At 42.0% G+C, this 22,001-nt stretch overlaps 2 protein-coding genes across 3 annotated transcripts in view; one reads left to right on the top strand and one right to left on the bottom strand.

Moving 5' to 3' along the window:
• Nucleotides 1-2,929: 2,929 nt before the first annotated feature.
• FICD (FIC domain protein adenylyltransferase) lies at nucleotides 2,930-8,631 on the top strand. The gene is made up of 3 exons (XM_075276557.1): nucleotides 2,930-2,959; nucleotides 3,332-3,665; nucleotides 6,265-8,631. Exons 1-3 carry the CDS (start codon nucleotides 2,936-2,938, stop codon nucleotides 7,338-7,340), a joined length of 1,434 nt encoding a protein of 477 aa, XP_075132658.1. The 5' UTR covers nucleotides 2,930-2,935; the 3' UTR covers nucleotides 7,341-8,631.
• A 7,667-nt stretch (nucleotides 8,632-16,298) lies between these two features.
• The window catches only part of SART3 (spliceosome associated factor 3, U4/U6 recycling protein), a 31,032-nt gene continuing 25,329 nt past the window's right edge, over nucleotides 16,299-22,001 (bottom strand). The window contains exons 16-19 of one of the 2 annotated variants that reach the window (XM_075276555.1): nucleotides 20,685-21,130; nucleotides 20,331-20,483; nucleotides 17,710-17,897; nucleotides 16,299-16,990 (exon numbers count right to left, since the gene is read on the bottom strand). In XM_075276555.1, the coding sequence (XP_075132656.1) occupies nucleotides 16,810-16,990; nucleotides 17,710-17,897; nucleotides 20,331-20,483; nucleotides 20,685-21,130 (968 nt within the window). In that variant the 3' untranslated portion in view covers nucleotides 16,299-16,809. The remainder of the gene's footprint in view (nucleotides 16,991-17,709; nucleotides 17,898-20,330; nucleotides 20,484-20,684; nucleotides 21,131-22,001) is intronic. The other variant, XM_075276556.1, reaches the window with a different exon arrangement.

Raw genomic sequence — 22,001 nt, 5'->3', positions numbered from 1 at the left:
CCGCTCTGGACCCCCTCCAGTTTGCCTATCGGCCGGGCATTGGAGTAGATGACGCCATCAACCACCTTCTTCATAGAGCTCTCTCTCACCTGGAGAAACCCGGGAACACTGTGAGAATAATGTTCTTTGATTTCTCTAGTTCTTTCAACACCATTCAGCCATGGCTACTGAGGGAGAAGCTGAACCTTGGTGGAGTGAACCATCACCTGTCCAACTGGATCCTAGACTACCTGACAAACCGCCCTCAGTATGTGAGAGCCCAGGACTGTGTGTCTGACACTGTGATCTGTAGTACGGGGGCACCACAAGGTACAGTTCTTGCCCCATTCCTCTTCACACTGTACACTGCTGACTTTAGGCACAACTCATCCAGCTGTTACTTACAGAAGTACTCCGACGACTCTGCTATAGTCGGCCTGATCACTGATGGTGACGATAGGGAATACAGAGACTTAAACCGGGAATTTGTTGAATGGTGCCAGCAGAACCAGCTCAGGATTAATGCTGGGAAGACCAAGGAGATGGTGGTGGACTTTAGTAAACAGAGAGGTGCTCCGACCCCGGTGGAGATCCAAGGAACATGTATTGAGATAGTCAGGACCTATAAGTACCTGGGTGTGCTCCTCAACAATAAACTAGACTGGGCTGATCACCTGGAGGCGCTGCACAGAAAGGGCCACAGCAGACTCTACCTGCTCAGGAGGCTGAGGGCCTTTGGAGTCCAGGGGACACTTCTTAGGGCCTTCTTCAACTCTGTGGTTGCCTCAGCCATCTTTTTCGGTGTGGCCTGCTGGGGGAGCAGTATATCAACGAGGGACAGAAATAGACTTGACAGGCTGATCAGGAGGGCCAGCTCTGTCCTGGGGAGCCCCTTGGACCCAGTACAGGTGGTGGGTGACAGAAGGATACTGTCCGTGGTGACCTCCATGCGGGAGAACAAATCCCACCCCATGTATGGGACTTGGCAGCACTGTAAGTGACCGTCTGCTTCACCCCAAGTGTGAGAAGGAGCGCTATCGCAGGTCCTTCCTTCCAACCGCGACTAGGCTGTATAATCTACATCAGACCAAACGAAGATCACTCCGCACAGAGAACTAATGATTATGACGATGACCATGAGGTCTTCCTCTTTCTCTTCTGTTTTTCCTTAGCTGCTATGGCCTCCTAGTATATCTTCTCTCCTCAGCTTATGTGTGTCTACGTCTGTAACATATTACTCTGTATTATCCTGTATCTGTATTACTATGCTGCTGTAACACGATGAAATTTCCCCAATGTGGGACTATTAAAGGATTATCTTATCTAATACTATGTGCAGGGCTTACTAATGGACATAATAGAGTGCAGAGGAGGGGGTCGGTCGAGGTCTTCGACGTCGGTGTCGGTTGGGGGGGCATGTCAAAAGTTCGCCACAGGGCCCCTGCCATTCCTAGTTACACCACTGATACACAGTAATATATTACGGAAGTAGACACACATATGCTGAGAAGAGAAGCTATACTAGGAGTCCATAGCAGCTAAGGAACAGAAGAAAGAAAGAAGGAAGACTTCAGAATCATTTAGATTTCTGTGCAGAGTGATCTTTGCTTGGTCTGATGTAGATTATACAGCCTGATCGCGGTTGGAACGAAGGACTTGCGATAGCTCCTTCTCACACTTGGGGTGAAGCAGACGGTCACTTACAGTGCTGCCAAGTCCCATCAAGGTCCCATACATGGGGTGGGATTTGTTCTCCCGCATGGAGGTCACCACAGACAGTATCCTTCTGTCACCCACCACCTGTACTGGGTCCAGGGGGCTCCCCAGGACAGAGCTGACCCTTCTGATCAGCCTGTCAAGTCTATTTCTGTCTCTGGTTCATATACTGCTCCCCCAGCAGGCCACACCGAAAAAGATGGCTGAAGCAACCATCAATATGCGGATACTGATGGTCATTAACAGACATCAGATAAAATTCCATTGAAGTCAATGGGATTTTTAACGGATTTGTGATGGTTTTGCTAGTATACGTTGCTAAAATCTTGTAATGGACACTACTAACAGCCACCAACAGTAGTGTGAAGGACCCCTTACAAGACAGATAGCAGGAACATAAGGCCCGCCCTCAGAGCACCAACTGCCTCATCTGCATAAGAGTTCAAAATTATTTTTCTCTAAATTTAGAAAAAAAAAGTTGGGAGGTTTTAAAACATTGTAGTGACTGAAGAGTGGCGTAAAAAGAAGTGTTACCAACAAGTCTCCAATATTACAAAAAAGCAGGCTATAGCTTATTTAAAAAATAAAAAAATTAAATATAAATATATATATATATATATATATATATATATATATATATATATATGAAGATGAATAGATATTTAAGTAGATATGTACCCGAAAATGGCGCCTTCAGTATGAAATGAGATGTATGTCTGCTGAAACGCAGTTATATAATACAAACTGAACACACGCTACAGACTGCTGAAGGGGTTAATGCAGTACCCAGCTAGTACATCGTTAGCGCTCCACCTCCAGCCAATCAGAAGACACCACGCTCTGCTTTCATAAACAAACCCTTCCACGTTACGTCTTCTTACGTTTTCCCACACCGTCAATAAAGGCGACAAGAGTCTACATTTTGTGTCCACTATGGTGGCGCCATTTTGAAGACTATTCTGGACCTATTTCAAACAGAAGTCACGTCTCCAAGATGTCGGCGCTGGTGATAAATCGGGTAAGCTAGTGGAGACACTCACTGTTCTGTCACTTCTTCACCTAGTGTTTAGAGCTGCCCAGTACTCCGGCTAGGAGACGGTGAGATACGCTAGGCAGTACTGTTACTTAATTGACTGGCATGTGCAAAGCCAATAGGATGATAGAATAGCGTGTGGGCGCGATTAGGAGCATCAATGTGATTTGCGTCATAGAAACTAGGAAGCCTGGTAAATTCCAGTTGATGGGGGTGTACGGGAACTCTCATGTATGTACAGGCGTTCGGGGGTGGGGGGCTGCGGTGGGATAAGGGTGGAATTAGGATCAGCCAGTAGAAGTGTATAGTGGGGGGTTCATAGGATTACTGCTGTGTGGGACACTTTACAGCTGGAGTAGTCACTTGTAAACTCTCAGGACTGGGTAGTGGACAACTTGTGGCTTCCCAGGTGTCCCACTTTACTGGGACTTGTGGTTCTTGTGCTGCTGTGACTCTCAGTATAGATGCAGTAGAACAGATGGAAGATATGATGGAGCTGTATTCCCAGGGGACAGGTTACCATGGCATATTGTAGAGGATATTACACTGGCATTGAATCTGGCATGGTGCTTGGCTTTCTGATTATTATTTTTGGTCTTACAGATTCGTGGTAACCTTCAAGAAGATGAAGCGGCTGCGAGTACCTGGAATTGGATGATTGACAGTTCAATGGCAGTGACAGAGGTTCAATGGCCGCAGTTGGGTGCTCGGTATGGGCTCCGGGCAGCACTGGTGTTGTTGTCTGGGTCACTGCTGGTGGCGCTCTTCCCCCTGAGTGGGTTGGAGGGGCACTATAAGGCGGCTTTGAAGGTTCTGCTGCAGTATAACCTATGGGGAGGGAATGAGCGGCTGCACACCTACAGCGGACACTCGACAGGACTCGCTGTTGCCTCAACTGCTATCGAACTTTTGGTGTTTAAACAGAAGCCATCTTCAGGTAAAGAAAAAAGACACTGTCACTTGTCCATTGTAAGTACAGGACATTTATTGTAAAAATGCACATTATGGTATGCACCCAGTTGTGATCACACGTATTCTAGGCATGTCCGCACTCTACATCTGTACAGTCTCTTTGTTTGCACCTCCACCAATATCCAAATGTATAGCACAGCAAACTCATTCTACATTGCTCAGAGATTATTCATCATTGGAGATGATCGATCTAACACCGTAGGTAAAGTGGCAGTGGTCACTAGAAACTTACATGCTAAGTCAGGGATGTGTTTTGGCTGTTTGTCAATATTCCCCCTCCCATTCATATTGACTGTGGACATAGCAGAGGGCAGCGCATGTGCAGTATGTCATGAGAGAAAGTTGCTATGCATTACTTCCGGAATGCACAGTGCAGGATTTCAACAGTGTAAACAGTGACGTAAGGAAACATTTGGCCTATAAATACGTATCCTTTTTGAGAATTTTATCTCAATCACAAAGAGCAGATTCAACTCTGACCACTATTTACTCTTACTATTTTCAGTTTTTTTCTGAACTGATTTTTTGTTTCTATTTCATAATTCAATAGTTCAGGTAATAACCATATGCTTTGTAATATATTTTGTTAAAGAAAACATTTTTTCATCTGATTTTCTCTGTTTTCCTGCATTGATCATGCATCTGAAAGTATTTATGAAATCTGTACTAAGATGTGATAAACCTTCAGGTGACCAAGCTAGCTCCCTACAGAGGTAAAATATTATCTATTTCCATAAGACGGTATTCAGTGAAAAATTTACATCACACAGCCATTTTAAAAGCAATCAAGAGTTAATGGGTATAGTCACATGTCCGTTTTTTTGATCAACCATTTTACGAAGCTACAAAAAAAGTACATGCTTTATCTTTGTTCGTTATGATGCATACAAGAATAGATATGTGAATATACCCATAGACATTCTTGGGTTTTAAAGCTTCCTTATGTCTGTCATTCAAGAAAGGGCAAAAATGAAACGAAGGACTAAGGAGTTAAATCATTAGAAGCTTTAGTTACCTTTCCTTATCTTCGTGCTTTGTGTAGGGGCGCTACTGAAGTATAAATGTGATAAGTGAATACACTTTGCCAGAAGGGATAAGGAATAACATGAGAAACGTTTTTATTTAATAAAATGTATTACAGTGAGTAAAATGAGTAAGTTGAAAACTTAGGTACGCTTTAAATGGAGTCTGTCACTTCTCCCAGCCACTCTGAACCGCTGCCATAGTACTGTAAATTCTGTGATCACGATTAAAACCATACCTTCGTATTATTATAGAGTCAATGGAATGGGTCTAAAAAGCCGTTTTATTCTTTATGCAAATGAGGACCTTGGAGCACAGGGGGCATTTCTTTGATCAACAAGCTTATCCGCATCATCGGTAAAACACGCCCATCTTGGACGTACTACGTCCCCAGTATAAGTGCAAGCGTATCATCCAACTGTTCCAACGTCACTGAAGCTGCTACAAAATCCTGGGCATGTACAGTATGCTCCCTTCCTAAACCTGTTCTCCCACTGAAGTATCTTCTTCTCTTCCTGGGTTCAGGGCAGAATCTCTGGATGGTGTATGTGCAGTATGCTCAGATGGACAGGTACATACTGCACACGCCCAGGATTTCGCAGCAGCTTCAGTGACATTGGGGCAGTTGGATGATCTGCATCCACTGCACAGAGCGACGTACTACATCCAGGATGGATGTGTTTTACCAATATTGCGGCTAAGCTCGGTGATTGAAGAAATGCCCCCTATCCTCCAAGGGCCTCGTTTGCATAAAGAATAAAATAGCTTTTTAGACTCATTACTGCAGTTCTGAAACATTACAAAGGTATGGTTTTAATCGTGATCACAGCATATACCGCACTATGGCAGCGATTCCAAGTGACTGGGGGAGACGATAAGACTCGTTTTAGGCTGAGTTCAGACAAAGTATTTTGGATCGGAATTTGACGCGGAGGCCGCCTCAGGTTCCGGTCCAAAATACAGGGCAGCTGCGACTGGATCCCGATGCAGTGCACAATCCGCCTGAAGAATGAGCATGTTCATTCTTTTTTCCAGGCGCCGTTTGTTCCGGCTCCTGGAAAAAGAGAAACTACTGGCTCCTATTGAAATGAATGAGAGCCGTCTTTTTCGTCAGGATTTTGAGGCGGATACGGCCTCAAAATCCTGACCAAAATACCCTGTGTGAACTCAGCCTTATGGTCCCTTTCCTCTCGGCTATAATAGCTCAATCATTGCCCAGTGTACTTTTGTCCAGTGAGCCAGGACAAATGATAAATTATTTGTTTGCCTTTGGTCAAATTTTTTAGGATGGCATAAAAATGTGTTTGTTGGCAGTACATCCCATTATGGGAACCGCAAAATGTGCTGGCAAAAAATAATGAAAACTTAATGAGAAATACGGTTATTTATGGAACAAAAATAAATCAAAACCTGAAATTCATGACGATTTTTAAAAGCCAAAAAACCCAGTATGCTAAAAAAACATATATCAGTATTTGATAGGAATTATTTGAAACAATGTATGAATAAGAGATAGTAATATTGTATATTTTACCATTCAGATGTCAAGTTTGAAGCCAAAGCTGCTTTGAATCAAGCGCTTGAAATGAAGCGGCAAGGCAAGAGGGACAAAACGCATAAGCTTCTTCTCCACGCCCTGAAGATGGATCCAGATCACGTGGATGCCCTCAATGAACTTGGCATTTTCCTAGAGGAGGAGAAGGATATCATACAGGCAGACTATCTCTATTCTAAAGCGTTAATGATCTCCCCACACAATGAGAAAGCTTTAACAAATAGAGATCGCACCTTGCCTTTAGTTGAAGAAATAGATCAAAGGTATTTTAGTATAATTGATAGCAAAGTTAAGAAAGTGATGTCCATTCCAAAGGGTAACTCCGCTCTTCGCAGGGTCATGGAAGAGTCTTACTATCACCACATTTACCACACAGTTGCTATTGAAGGAAACACCCTTTCATTGTCTGAAATCCGCCATATAATTGAGACACGATATGCCGTGCCTGGTAAAAGCCTCGAAGAGCAAAATGAAGTCATTGGAATGCATGCTGCAATGAAATACGTCAACACGACTTTAGTATCTCGTATAGGATCCGTGACAAGCAATGACATACTGGAAATACACAGAAGAGTGCTTGGCTATGTGGACCCAGTAGAAGCTGGGAGATTTCGTACAAACCAGGTATTTGTGGGCCACCATATTCCACCACATCCCAGAGACGTGGACAAGCACATGCAAGAGTTTGTTCAGTGGCTTAATTCAGATGATGCAATGAACCTCCATCCTGTGGAATTTGCAGCTCTAGCACATTATAAACTGGTCTATATCCACCCATTTGTTGATGGTAATGGGAGGACTTCACGTTTGCTTATGAATGTGATTCTGATGCAGGCAGGTTACCCACCAATTACTATTAGGAAAGAGCAGAGGTCGGAATATTACCACGTTTTGGAACTTGCAAATGAAGGTGATGTGAGGCCTTTTATTAGATTTATTGCCAAATGCACAGAGTCCACCTTAGACCTTTTACTAATAGCCACAGCAGAGCACCCTGTGGGCCTCCCAGAGCCCAATCCGGACATTTTTGAGTGCAAACAAACTATTCCAGTCAAGACTTGAGTTATAAGTCAAACCACGTGGCCTTCGATGTCTTCTTTACACCTCCAAAGATGTTGCTCATTGCCAGCCAACATCTCATTAATTTATTTGATGCTTTTTGCTGCTAGATTAATTTTAATTATTTCATGTCCTGCAGGAAAATCCTGCATTGTAGATTTGGGGCCCATGTATTATGGATTGTGGCTCGGCACAGTCTCACAGAGCTAGAAAAAGGATGCATACAAGATGTGATTCCTGAAAGCAACCGATTTATATTCTTATTATCGAACTCCTGAATGGCTGCCATGATTTTGGTGTGCACTAGTATTTATAAATGCTAATATAAAACATGTCTGTGTTGCTCTGTTTAATAGGGACTGGTCTACTTTACTATTGGTCCAAACAGAACACAGCAGACTATTAGATTTGGAGAAGGAATGCGCTCCCCAACCTCCTCAGCAATAACTGGTGAGAGGGTTGGATGCAGTGCTATCCTCCTAAATAAAGCATATCCATAACATGAATCTGCTGTTCATTATTGGCCTTTTCTAGATAACAGCATAAGACTTACTGAGCTAACTGAGTGAACCAAATTTTGTCATAAAAAAAACTGAAGTACTCTAGTTGGCATGCCTTTGCAGGAAAGGAACCCAACTTAAGGTATGCCAATGTGAGCCAAATGTTTGGCATAAGAAAAGGCAAAAAATAGGTGATGTATTGATAGAAAGCAGTGTCTGAACATGCACCAAATTTATTATCCAGCACCAGCCATTAAGGTAAATCTGGTGCAGATATAATTTCCACTGTCTAGCCCCCCTCCCTTCCCCATTCCTGAGCAATAAGTGCTGTTAGTTTTGGTGCTTCATATGCTATTTAGGTCCTGTATTGTTAGGTGGGCAGGAGCAGGCATGGAGTGCGATTCTGATCTCTGACACAGGCTGCCTTTGCTTGGAGCTCTGAATCACACCCACTGCCTGTGTCTGACATTACAGAACTTAAATAGCACATCACGCATCAAAACTGCCTCTATTAATTGGGAACATTGGAGACTAGAAAGAAAATTCCAACTGCACTGGAATCAGTGGAGCGGCATTTGTTAACAGATTGATAAGAACTGGAGTTTGTGAAAGGTTCTTTTTTTAAGGTCCAGTTCACATCTGCATTCAGTATTTCTTTGGGGGAATCTTCTTAGGGACTCCCCCACCCCCCGGACGGAAACCTATATGCATAGAAAAGCGCATGGAAAACCACAAGGACCCCATAGACTATAATGACGTCCATTTGGTTTCTGTTCGGTTCCTGCAAGCAGCACTTCTCTCTCCGCATGTTTTGTGGGGAAACCAAGCAGAAACCACACGGACCTCATTATAGTCTATGGGGTCCTTGTGGTTTCTTAAGTAACCACTTTTTAATGCGTATAGGTTTCTGTTTGGGAAGGGGTCCCCAAGCTAACACCCTGAACACTGATGTGAACCGGAATGTGAACTAGATATTAGACAGGATTAGTACCTATCCTCCAATATGTTTAGTAAAGGTGATCTGTTCTTGTATTATTTTGCCCCTATATAGGGCACTATAATCTGGTAAGTACTGTGTTTCCCAGAAAAAAAGACAGTGTCTTGTATTAAATTTTGCTCCTAAAGATATCTTATTTCTTATTTTCAGGGGATATCTTATTTTATTTTTGTGTGCTGCTGCTACCAATGCGCTATGCTGAGATATGCTAGCCGTGCAAAGACTGTCTGAAGAAAAACATTGCAGCCGGCTGAACGCTGCTGTCATACTGTACGTTGTATCCACTGTTCCTGCTGCTGTTGGGATGAGCTGGGAAAGTGGATCCCCCGCCGCATACGATGCTTAGTGTATGCACAGCGGGCATCTCCCAGCTCATCCTACAGCAGCAGGAAAAGTGGATACGACATATCGCAGCGACATCAGCAGCCGGCATACCTGTGTACACGGAACATCACGCACAGTGTTCAGCCAGCTGCAATATTTTTCTTCATACAATCTTTCTGCAGAAAGATTATTATTATTGGGGGATGTCTTATTTTCGAGGGTGTATATTAGACAATTCAAGAAAACCTCTGCTATGTCTTACATTTGGGGGATGACTTATTTTTGGGGAAACAGGGTAGTCTAGTTACGCACAGCACTTCAGTAGGTTTTTTTGTTTTCTTTTTAATTCCTTCCTTTCTTGATAGTGGACATGGGGTACATAAAAGGTTATATAATCTTCTTACCAGTGGTATTATGTCTATAAGCCTCAAAGTGAAGAGACAATAGGAATTAGGCAACCACAACGCGGTCATGCGACATGACCATCCATCTGCACAAAGATGCCTAAAGGCGGAAAAATACCGCTGGCAAGAAAAAAAAAAAAAGCACCCTATTACTAAGTTAGGAAGGAATGTTACTTTAAAAGTTTAGGTTTTGCAGACCATGGGATGCATCATCAGTATGTGATTAGTGGTGGGTCTGTGGCTGCATTCATGAGCTGATCTGGCTGCCTCCAGGCACACAAAGATATAACAGTGGATTTGCTGGTGCAGCTCTTCAGATACAAAGAGCAGAGATGTAGTACCCCAGCCCTCAAAGGCTTGCAAATTCTACAAGCCTCCCATTTATGGACCCAGTTATAGACTAAATATTGTGGAATATAAAAGCCAGCAAGTGTTTTTGTGTGTGACCAGACAATAAAATGTCCTTAGTCAGCACTGGTTGCATAAGAAGTTGTCCAGTCCTCATTTCAGCTGTTACAGTACTCCAGGCTTGTGGATACTTAAAGGAGTTGTTCTGGCAGAAGTCCTCACGGTGTGTGATTGCTGAGGACAACCAGTGGCACCAGCGATCCCAGGAAAGGACGTAGGACTAGAGATGAGTGAGTAGTATTCGATCGAATACTACGGTATTCAAAATACTCGTACTCGGTCGAATACCGCGCGGTAAATGCAGTAAAAATTTGATTCCCCTCCCACCTTCCCTGGCGTTTTTTTTTTTTTTACACCAATAACTATACAGGGGAGGTGGGACAGGAACTAGGACAAGGTAGGCATTGGAAAAAATGTATACAGTCATTGGCTGCCAAGATCAGTAGCAATAATAATAATCCTGGGACTTGGGTGTGTTAGATGCCCCCAGGCATGCTTCCCCTGCTGCGCCAGTTGCATTCCAGAGGTGTTGGCATCATTTTCTGGGGTGTCATAGTGGATTTGATGACTCAAATTGGTTGAATTTTGGTTTCACTGAAACAAGCATGTTTTTCCCATATACTATAATGGGATTCGATTGAATAGTCGAATATTGAAGTCTACTCGAATTGAACTTCGAATATTTCATCTCTACATTGGACTTTGTCACTGTGGCTCCCTGCGATATGGGTTGGAGGATCATTTTGTCATGAATTGGCAGCATAGGCACTGTCAAATGTTAAGGGCATTCTGTATTCTACAAACTACTGAACAGTGAATGAACAAAAGACACCAGGGTTTTAGTGTTATTTATTTCTAGATTACAAATAGAATGATATATTAATAGAAGGAAAATCTACTAATCCTGTAACGTTTTTATGTAGTAGGAATGCCAGTTTCCAAAAGCATTTTGTTTGAAGATTTTTCTGTTGGGTTCTATATTAATCTTCAGCAAGGTATGCTTCATTGACTGCCAGGTTACAAGTATTACTTCTGGGTATGATATCTGTGTTGTACTGTGCCAGCCAGAGTGGCACAAGTCACAGGGATTCTTTTGTGCAAGTTGCCCCACATCTTAAACTTGTTCAGTAATACACATTGACAAAAATCTGGCATCTGTTTTTGTGCTGGAACTTGCTTATTATCCTTATTCAATGGGGTCTATGAGTGTATGGCCAGCAGTCGCATTTATCCAGACATACTATGGTGAGTACTTATAAGCCAAAAGCAGCAGCACATAAAATGTCTTCTATATTTTGGTCCCATTTCTGTTCTGAACTAAATATGCAAGTGTAAACATGGCCCTAAGGACAATTCATACAGCCAGCATATGGAATGTAAAAGCCACATGTAAGGTAGATACCATCAGGCATCAGAGCCAGTGAAGGCTACAATACAGTATAAACACCTCTCTCCTGATATTGATTGTGGCATTTCTAATACAACTGTAGAAAAATATGGCAATGGAAACAAAGCTCCATGCTTATTGTTCTTAGGACCCGTGTATAAAAAAAAAAACAGAAAATTCATAAACTGGGAAACTAGAGAAATTTTTTTTTAAAAAAATTATATCTATTTACCCATAGTAACTAATCCCTGGACCACTTTCATTTTTTCAAGAGGACTGTTAAGTAATAAAAGTGGTCATGGTGTGGTTGTTACACAGGCAACAAGGACACTTAGCCAGTGATCTTAATTTGCCACCATTGTCCCACAGGGAGCATTGTCGTCTTTGTAATCTTGTAAGGAGAACTTGGGGTATGTTCACATGGCAGAAATGGAAGAGGATTTTGAGGTGGAGTTCTGCTCCTCGAGCTTTCATCTCCTGGTTAGGCTTAGATGAATGAGTGGTTACTTACCACAGGGTCTTTGGAGGGGATCTACAGCAAGATTGAGCAGGACATTTTATTATTTTTTTTCCAGGATCAGGACAGAATCCACCTCAAAATCAGTGCCAAATTCCACTGTGTGAATGGGTCCTTATGCATCATAAATATTATTTATAATGTAGTTCATGGAACTGATATCTTCTAATGGACTTACATTTGTTAGGTTAAGCCATTTGCACTTTACATGTTCGTAATTGTTAAATTGTGCCTAATAAATTATTTTGGATTTGGACTGTGTACTTTTATTTGACAACGTAACATTTACTACAAAGCAGATAAAACAAGCAACCAAACTGCTTCCTATTGAGACGGTGGTATGTGGTGCAGGCCAACTGCAGATTACTTGTACTCGCTGCATCGTATCCATTCAAAGCAGAACTCCATTTCAGAAAAGATAGAAAGCAAAAGTGATGTCTCGGTTCAGATGTGAAACTTTCTCAAGCAACATACATAGCGAGTATATCAAATTTATATAGTGCCACAAAGTACAATGTTCTCCAGTTATCATCAATCAATACAAAATTCATATGCAATAAATAAATTACAATTAAGAGTAATGAAGTGCATAGTCAGGGAATTAATAGTGAACATACCGTATATACTCGAGTATAAGCCGACCCGAATATAAGCCGAGGCCCCTAATTTTACCACAAAAAAACTGGGAAAACTTATTGACTTGAGTATAAGCCGAGGGGGGGAAATGCAGCAGCTACTGGAAAATTTCAAAAATTAAAATGGTCAGAGTTTTTGGGTGCAGTAGTTGCTGGGTGCTGGGGAAGGGGTGTATGGATTGTCTGTCTGCCCCTTCCCTGAGCTCGAGGACTGGGTTCCCCCCCCCCCACTTGGAATTCAGGCTGGCTGAATATAGGGTATCTGCAGTGCTCCTATTAACCCCTTCCCGACGGAACAGGAACACTGCAGATCCCCTATATTCAGTAGACCGGGCACTTTCAGGCACAGGGATACCTAATGTGTATGTGTGTCACAGTAATTTTCTACTTTTATATGTATTCCAGGGAAAGGAGTGATTTAGAACTTTTATTTATTTTAAAGCTTTTATTTTTTCACTATTTTATGGGAGATTATATACATTATTATTGAGGCTGGTCATAGATACCCTCTCCAAAAAAAAAAAAAAAAAATTTATTTTTTTTTGCTTGGCTTGAGTATAAGCCAAGGGGGGCTTTTTCAGCACAAAAACTGTGCTGAAAAATTCGGCTTATACTCGAGTATATACGCTAAATATGAATAAGTGCATAATAGTGCAATAATGAAATACCCGAAACATATTTCACATGTGAACATTAGTAAGTATTTGTTGCACTCTATTAATATGCACTTTATATTTACCATATCTAGTGATGATAATCACTATTTATTCCTTCACTCTGCACTTTATTACTCTTTGTAACTTATTTATAGTATGAATTTTGTATTATTGAATTATGTGGATGCAGATGGGAGTCCTCACATAGAATTTCCTATGATGAATCAGAACAACAGATTAGAATATGGCAGTGTGAAAGTAGCCTGATCCATATAGCGTTTGTACGTCATATCATTTTCTTCCAAGACAACTCAGCGTCACAGCTCTGTTATGGTGCTGCCTTACAATGTAGCATACAGTGCTATAGCCACACTCCTGGATGGATGATGCAATGTTGGTGTCGCTAAGAGTCTGTGTGGTAACAAGTTATAGTCCACATGTATCAGTCCTAGAATGTGCAAGAGACAAATTTCTGTAGATATAAAAGTCACAAAACAATGAACACTACAACACAATTCTTTGGCCACATCAGGACATTTTAAGTAACTAGTTTAATAAACCAGAAAGGGAAATCGTAAAACACAAGATCTGCAAGGCATACATACAACCAAACAAAACTGCATGTCTGCAGTAAAATGCAGCTACTGTCTAGTACTCTGCCAAAAAACATCGCCTTTCAGCACTATGCGTATTTAAAAAATAAAAATAGACCATAGTAATTGTATTTTCACAATACTTTTGCATTTCTTGCATTGGACATAAAAGAAAACCTAAAAAGACAATATATATTGAAAAATAAACAATTTTTGGTTCAATCTATGGCATTAAATTGGTAAGAAAATTAGCACAAGGAGGTGAACCATGCCACAAAGAGAAAAATAGATTTTCAACTCTCCTGTTCACATCACAGATATAAACAAATGTATTAATAGGCATTATTGGGACAGAGGCTTAGGGTGAACGTGATATTGTGAAGTGTGGATGTGGCCATTGTAGACTGCATCACACAGACAATGGTATATATGTATAGGCTGAACACCCAAAAGTTACAGAAAAAAATCAATATACAATAAATGGTGGCCAACATAATAAAAAACAAAACACTATGCTGTCTGCTTAGGCATGCTGCTTGCCTAAAAGTGTCATTAATGAAAATACTGCAGTCAACCTCAGGTATTCAGCAAAGATCTTGAAATATATGTTGTCCTGTTTCTTAGTCATATATTTTAAGGAGATTTATATGTTTGAAGGACAAGCAAATAAAGCTGCCACTGCAACTACTCCCTGAGGGGGTGTACTATTTTAGGATCTTTAATACAATTCTGGCCTATGGCCTTCTCAGAGTTGCTTTATAACATCCAGGGAAAACTAAAAACCCCACAAGACCTGTAATAGCAGACATTTTCAGATGGTTTTCTCAAAAATAGACTTTATATTAAAATTAAAAAAATGGATTAATGGAATAAAGAACCGTCCTTTAATTCACTAGACAGAAATGTCATATGGAAAGAGCATGCACAGAATTATGGATTCTATCCAAGTAACATGTCTATACTGGAAAGAGGAGTGTGGAGTTAAGAGATGATGTACATAGCTACAGCATGACGAATACTATTACAACCTCTAAAATACCTTCAATGGGAAATGGTCACTGAACAGTCTTTAGATTACAGCACTTCTAAGGCTCCATTCAATTCATGGAGGAAAATTATGTGGAATTTCAGCTCTGAAAAAAAAAAGCCTCCCATTGACTTCAATGTTTTCCTTTTTCTACTAGCGTTAAAAGGAACCCATTGAAATCAATGGGAGGCTTTATTATTTCAGCGCTGAAATTCCACACTAAATTCCTCACCATTTTCCTCCATGTGAATGGCCCCTTAAGGCTGGTCACCCACAATGGAAAAACTTCATTTTTGTTGCAGACTTGGCTGCGGTTTTTTGAACCAAAACCAAGAATGGCTTCAACAGGAATGTGAAATATAATGAAGCTCTTACACTTTGCCTTTCTTCAAAATCCACTTCTGGCTTTGGCAAAAGAAAAAAAAAAAAATCACAGTAAAACCTGCAACAAAATATACAGCTTTTCCACAATGTGCTGCCTCAGCCTAAGGGCCTTTCCAGCAGGTGGACAAACAATAAAATAACCAATACCTCACTGATCCCATGCTACTCCCATTCTGATGCTGCTCTGGTCACATATCTAAGTACCTTTGTTGAGCGGTGACCCATCTCAGTCAGTGATCCCAAGCAGGTACTTCCAGTGTGTCCAGCCTGAGCAGCAACAAGTGAGAGTCATGTGAGACCTGCCTGCAAGTTTTCTAGGGGAAGGGGGCCAAAATGGATCACCCAAACAACCCATTAATTGCTTAACAAGAAAAGTCTATAATAGATTCCCTTAAAGAATCAATCCATGTTCAGACAATGATATTGTCCATAACCATACCTACTTCTTAGGTACAATGTATCTACACAGCAAATCTGTGACCACAGATTAAGTACTGCAGTGTGCACATGTAGAAACCGATAACCTTAGAAATATTAGCAGCCATATTTAGGTGACAATTACCATCCTGGCTCAAATTAGTCCTCAACCAAGTTTTACTTTCTCCCATTTTACCATGGTTCACACACAATATGCGTGCGCCAAAACCACAGCATGAAAATTCACTAATATGTTAGGCAATTATTCTCTTTGCTTAGCTGTGATGGTTTGGCTGTTCAGCTACCACTATTTTAGTTTCCATAAAAAACATCTTCTTACAGGGACATGTAATAGATGAAGTCCAGGAAATAAGATCCCTAGTGAAGGTACTGTAGCTCCTTAGTCAGGTACATAGACGTACTTATACCGAGTGAAGAGGTATACAAATTTTACGGCCCCTTCCATTATCATTCCTTTCCACGAGCCTGGAAAGCATCAGATACTGGACCTTCTCCAATACTACCTTTAGACGTATTATATACTGCTATTAAGTATTATATACTTACCCTCACAGAGGGAAATCTAAGGTAGGTCTCAATACTGCAGTGAAGTCCACAATCTAACAGACAAGCATATCTTTACAATGCTGCGAGGTGCCATAGTGGCCTCTCAATGTATCTCATTACCCATATATGCACAATATAAATAGCTTGGAAGTTGTGTATATTGGTCATTAACATAAACTTACACAATGGTTAATTGGCTTGAATACAGCAAATGTTTTAATCCAGTTTTAACCAACATAAATGAACTGTAAATTCCACAGGGAAAACAAAGCATGAAATTAGGATGATGCATATAAAATACCCATACTCGAGTGTGTTTCACTATGACTTTTGCAATTGGGTGCAATAAACAAACATTCTGCAACAACAGGTGTAAAAACATACCCCAACAGACCATTATTAGCTACCCCTAGTTTGCCTTGCCTGCCTCAATATGAGGGAAATAAGGAAGCCTGAAGTCTGCACTATTAAAACATAAAAGGTAATATGTATAGGACCTAGAAAAACAACCTGTAAAATAAACTGTACGTATCGCCCAACTGGGCAGAATCTGCAGTCCAAGAGTTTAGTGGAGCCGTAAGCAGCTGCAGTGATGGATAAGGTCACAAAGGGCAGTCATTTTTTCACATTTTCCCATTGCACAGGTCCCGGTATAATCACTTTCGCAGCAACATCCTAGCAAAGTCAGCATTAGACATCTTCCGCGGCTCTCCTTCAGCACCCGATGAAGCCTCCGGTGTCTGTGGCGTACCATTTTCTGTTTTTGTGGTGCCTGTTGTATTCTGACGATGCAGAGATCGGGGTAAGAGAGCCACTTGGGTTCTTCCTTTACCTCTCCTGTTAACAGAAAAAAAACATTGCTTTTAATGGTTCTTAAAGAGGACCTTTCATCAGATTGGGCACACCAGTTCTATATACTGCTGGAAAGCAGACAGTGTGCTGAATTCAGTGCACTGTCTGCTTTCCTGATCTGTGGCCTGGGTAAAGAGCTATCGGTACCGTAGGGCTTTACAGTCAGAAGGGCGTTTCTGACAGTCAGTCAGGTACATCCTTCTCCACAGCAGCGCCTATCGCACTGTAGAGTGTGAGCAGGGAGGAACGCCCCCTCCCTCTTCTCACAGTGCTCCTCCATAGACGAGTATTATCAGGAGGGGAGGGGGCGTTCCTCCCCACTCACACTGTACAGCGCGATAGGCGCTGCTTGTACAGAAGGACGTTACTGACAGACTGTCAGAAACGCCCTTCTGACTGTAAAGCGCTATGGTACCGATCTGCACTAACTTGCAAGGATTTTACATACATTCAAAACCATTAAAAAAAAAAAAATAGGAAATATAATTTTTCCTTGACTTTAATACTACTGGATTACAGTGTAGCTTTTCCGCATTGAAATCTGTGAAGAAAAATCCACATGTAATTTCATGTGGATGTCCCACAAATGACAGGCAAATCTGTCAATCACAGAAATAGTCCACGGGGTATTCATCAAAGTAGCATTAGACAGAAGGTCAAGGACCCTTACTTCTCATAATACTACACATTTGCTTTATACTTACGCTCCGTATGCTTGTCGAGGAACCATAGACATTGCAGATCGAGAAGCTTCTTGACTGTCTTGCTGTCTTCTTAAAGGAGGATTACTAATCGCCACCTGAATAGTATGGTCCTTGAAATTTGTGCCATCCAGTTTTATTACAGCCTGTGAAGCCTGAGCCTCATTTTCATATTCGACGTATGCAAGCCCCTGAAAAGTTTAAAGGATTATGAGGCAATTATTACGACTGAAAAATAATCCTACAGCAACGTTAGGGGGCGTTCACACTACCTGTCGGTGTCCGACAGGTAGTGTCCGCTCCTAGTGTCCGCTCAAAATCTGTCACAGAAGAACGCACCCGATGCCCATTGAAATAAATGACAGGTGTCACGGACACAGCTAGTGTCCGCGACAGATTTTGAGCGGACACTAGGAGCGGACACTACCTGTCGGACACCGACAGTAGTGTGAACGCTCCCTTACTTATTAAAGGGGTATTCTCACCTCCAGGATCGTATTTATACTTGTAGCTTAAGCTAAGAGAAGTAGTGTTTTACCCAATACATTACCTGATCTTTCTCCACTTGTCAGATACAGCGATATGTGTCTCCTTTATGTTTACAGCTGGTTGCCTAGGTTACAGACCACCTCTCTGGTTGAGCTGATAACTTGGTCCCTGTTCCAGGCCACCTATATTCTCTGTTTGTTTGTTTCTGTCTCTCTACAAATTGCTTTCTGTTACTGAGCCTTGATAAAGGATAGAACAGTTTCTTGAGGACTACCTCTGTAAATCTAGAGAGTACTGCAACTGGACTGAGTGGAAAACCAAGAAGTGGATGTGAAAGACGACTGACTTGGTCCATGCTATACACACTATTTAACAGTTCATCCATTTGTATGCCACAACTACAAACAACATTCCTGGCAAAACCAAACTCCGACTACACTTGACGATTATGACCCGAATCAAAATCACAAATAATTCAATATTTTACCTCAATAATGATTAATAAGCAATTATTTTAGGACACTCCCCCTTTTACATGCCACACACCCTATTTATATGCCATAACATACCACTGAATTTTAGTTTCTGTTATTCACATATCAGCAGTCCTGACTGGATAGCATACAGTTATGCTGGGTTCACACCAGCGTTCGATCTCCGTTTTCAGGTTTCCATCTTCTGCGCGCAGAAGACGTAAACCTGTCATGCCGAGTCCGGCCATGAGCGCCGCTGAGAGTTTTATGTGCTCTGTGGCAAAACCGTTTTTTTATTAAACCAGACACAGAGTACTGCATGTCCGACTCTGTGTCTGGTTTAAAAAAACTGGTTTCGCCGCGGAGAGCATAAAACGCTCACCGGCGCACACGGCCGGAGACTTTTCGAGCCCATTCAAATGAATGGGTTTGAAACATTCCGGCAGGTTTCCGTCTCCTGCCTCTGTTTTGTGCAGGAAATGGAAACCTGCAGAACAGAGTACGGGTGCAGATGTGAACGAGCCCTTAGTGACATATCCTTCAGCCAATGACAGCGTGACACAGGACGGCATAGATGCACAGTAATTGAAATGGTCAATGTGAGCAAATCAACATCCATTAACAGAGATGACGCTTAATTTTGGTTAGTTTGCGATGAAATGCCCAGTCCTAGCTCAGGCACAACACAATATGCTTTTTTTTTTTTTTTTTTACTGCTAGGCCAGGTCACGTTCAACAATGCCCCCAATCAGAGTGGACTCTAATTGCGGGCATTAGCTCCAGGTCTCCGCTGTACACTAGACCTGGAGCGGCGACCTGGAGCTAATGCCCGCGATCAGAGTCCACTTTGATTGGGGGCATTGTTGAACATGACCTGGCCTAGCAGTAAAAAAAAACAAAACAAAAAAACATTGTATTGTGTCTGAGCTAGGACTACACTACAGCGGAGACTTGGTACAGTAGCTATGGGGGTTGGGACTGGCCCTGGGGACTGTGGTGCTGCCCTGGGGGTGGGGTGGGGCTATCACACTCAATAATGCCCGCAACCAGAGTGGACTCTGATCGTGGGCATTAACTTCAGGTCTCTGCTGTACATTACAGTGCAGACCCCCATACAGTAGCTATGATAGCTGCTCTGCAGAAGAGAAGCCGCCATTTTTAAAGACCCAGCATCTGTCGTAACTGCATGGCAAATGTCAGGAAGGGGTTAAACTAGCTAGGATTTGTTTTTTTGGGGGGGGAACATCAGACAGCCTGGAGGGCATGTTTAGAAACCGTACTCCTTGACTATCTGTTACTAGTATTAGCTTGATGGTAATTTGCCCACCATGTTCCACTTTAAAGACAGATTTCATAGGTTATGCTCACCTGCAAATAAATGCATTGGCATCTTTTGTGTGTGTTAGTCACTGATATATCCCATGAAGTTGGCTTAATTCCCACCTAGTACAGAAGTTCACCATCTCTGGCAGTCTCATAGAGATAAATAGAGTAGCGGCAAATGCATATCCATACAAAGTACCTATGTTTTTGTACTTGCTGGGTATCAGATTTTTATCTCCTATCTTGTGGATAGATATAGGTTGCCTTCCTGAAGGGGATATTCCTTTACCAGTGTTTGTAAATTCTGAATATCTAAGTCACAATACAATCATGACCCACCTTTGGTTTTCCAGCCCGATTGGTGACCAGACGTATCTCCTTAATGGTACCGTGCTCTTTAAAGACTTCTTCCAATTCCTCTTTGGTGCAGGTAAATGGTAACCCAGAAACAAAGAGCTTGTGTTTCTCCAGAGCGGTGCTGTACTTGAATACCTAAGAAGCATTAAAGCTTTATGAAATACAATTTTGGAAACAGTACACAGCCCTTTTGCTACAGACTAGCTATTTTTCCAGTTGACTTTCACAAGAACCAATGTGTGGCAAATTTTGTTGCCAAACTCAGATGATCTGAGCAATATAGGTAGCTGCTGATAAAACTCAGGAAGCCCCAATATATTTCCATGACAAACTAACCTTAAAATTTGGGTTCTTGTTCTTGTCCACACAAGGAGAAACATACATGGGTCTCCCATTCAACTCATGTCGATCCATTTTCAGGGCATCCAATGCACTTTTCTCTTCAGTAAACTCAACATAGCAGTATCCACGAAAGGTTCCTTTGTTAGTGAAGACAACCCTGACTTGGGAGATATCCCCACAGCCAGAGAAGACATTCCTAAGTTGTTGCTCTGGATCAGACAAACTGTAGGGCAAGTTGCTCACAAAAACAGTGATGTTGTCCTTGTTAGGATTGTGAAAGATCTTGGGCTGTTCCTTTGTGGCAGGCAGTTTTTGTTTGGATTCTGACTGGCCTGTGGAGGAGGTGCTCCTTCCAAAAAGCCCCGTTTCAGTCTCCATCTCCTCTGCTTCCACATCTTCAGACTGCTCCTCTCCTCTATGCTTCTTACTGGGCTGCTCTGCTACAGGACACAAACATGAACACTTGTCTATAAACCCTACTTACACATGTTTTATACAGTTATTAAAGGGTTTGTCTGGGATTATAGCTAATTCCTACACTAATCTAAACACCCCTCCCCCCGCCTACTTTCTAAATTACATAATTTATCAAAAATGAATATTTACCCATACACATGACCACCCCAGGGACATTTTCTGGTTATCTAGTGACAATCCAATTCCCTGTTTCCGGAAATGCAAAGTCACTACTATCCTCACCACCCTCCACTCCATTATACTTACCTATCTTCCCGCCAGGTTTCCTCTTGTGGGTCAACTCCTCCCCTTTGTATAACTGCCGACACAATACAATAGTCCTGGCACTGCTCTGTGCTCTGCAGCCGATAATCCACCTCTACTGCACAGGCATGTGAGCAGCTCCTACATCTGCACTGTAGAGGTGGATCATCGGCTGCAAAGCATAGAGCAGTGCTGGAACTATTGCGTGCGGCAGCAGTTAGAAAAGAGGGAGGAGCCGTCCCGCAGGAGGAAGTCTGGAAGGAAGAGAGGCAAGTATAAAGGGGTCAGGGGTGGGTGCAGTTAGTTGGGAAGGGATAGAAGTTGGCAGGATAGCTTGAGAAACAGGAAGGGGGTGTATGGGAAGGAGAGAGAGGGGAAGTGAGGTGAGAGGGAGCTAGTGTGGAAGTTACATAGCAGAAAGCTGCACCATGTAAACAAATGTAGAAGATGCCAGGAGGTCCCAGAGACCCTCAGAAATCACTCAAAACACTGCTAAAAGTATTTAGGTGCATTTATTAACCCATTAATAGCTCTAACAGACATTAAAAAAAAACTTCAAGGCTTACATGTTTTGAGACAAGGAGCCTCTTA

Source organism: Leptodactylus fuscus, chromosome 1, assembly GCF_031893055.1.
Source record: "Leptodactylus fuscus isolate aLepFus1 chromosome 1, aLepFus1.hap2, whole genome shotgun sequence".
Classification (NCBI taxonomy): Eukaryota; Metazoa; Chordata; class Amphibia; order Anura; family Leptodactylidae; genus Leptodactylus; species Leptodactylus fuscus.
The sequence above is the reverse complement of the archived record's forward strand: the minus strand, read 5'-3'. Positions and strand labels throughout refer to the sequence as shown.

Bases quoted from the DNA above. Each gene is read 5' to 3' on its own strand.
- FICD (XM_075276557.1), top strand. From the start codon at position 2,936: ATGGGGGTGTACGGGAACTCTCAT. The intron at 2,960-3,331 runs GTATGTACAGGC...TTGGTCTTACAG, and splicing joins GGGTGTACGGGAACTCTCAT to ATTCGTGGTAACCTTCAAGA. The intron at 3,666-6,264 runs GTAAAGAAAAAA...TTTACCATTCAG, and splicing joins TAAACAGAAGCCATCTTCAG to ATGTCAAGTTTGAAGCCAAA.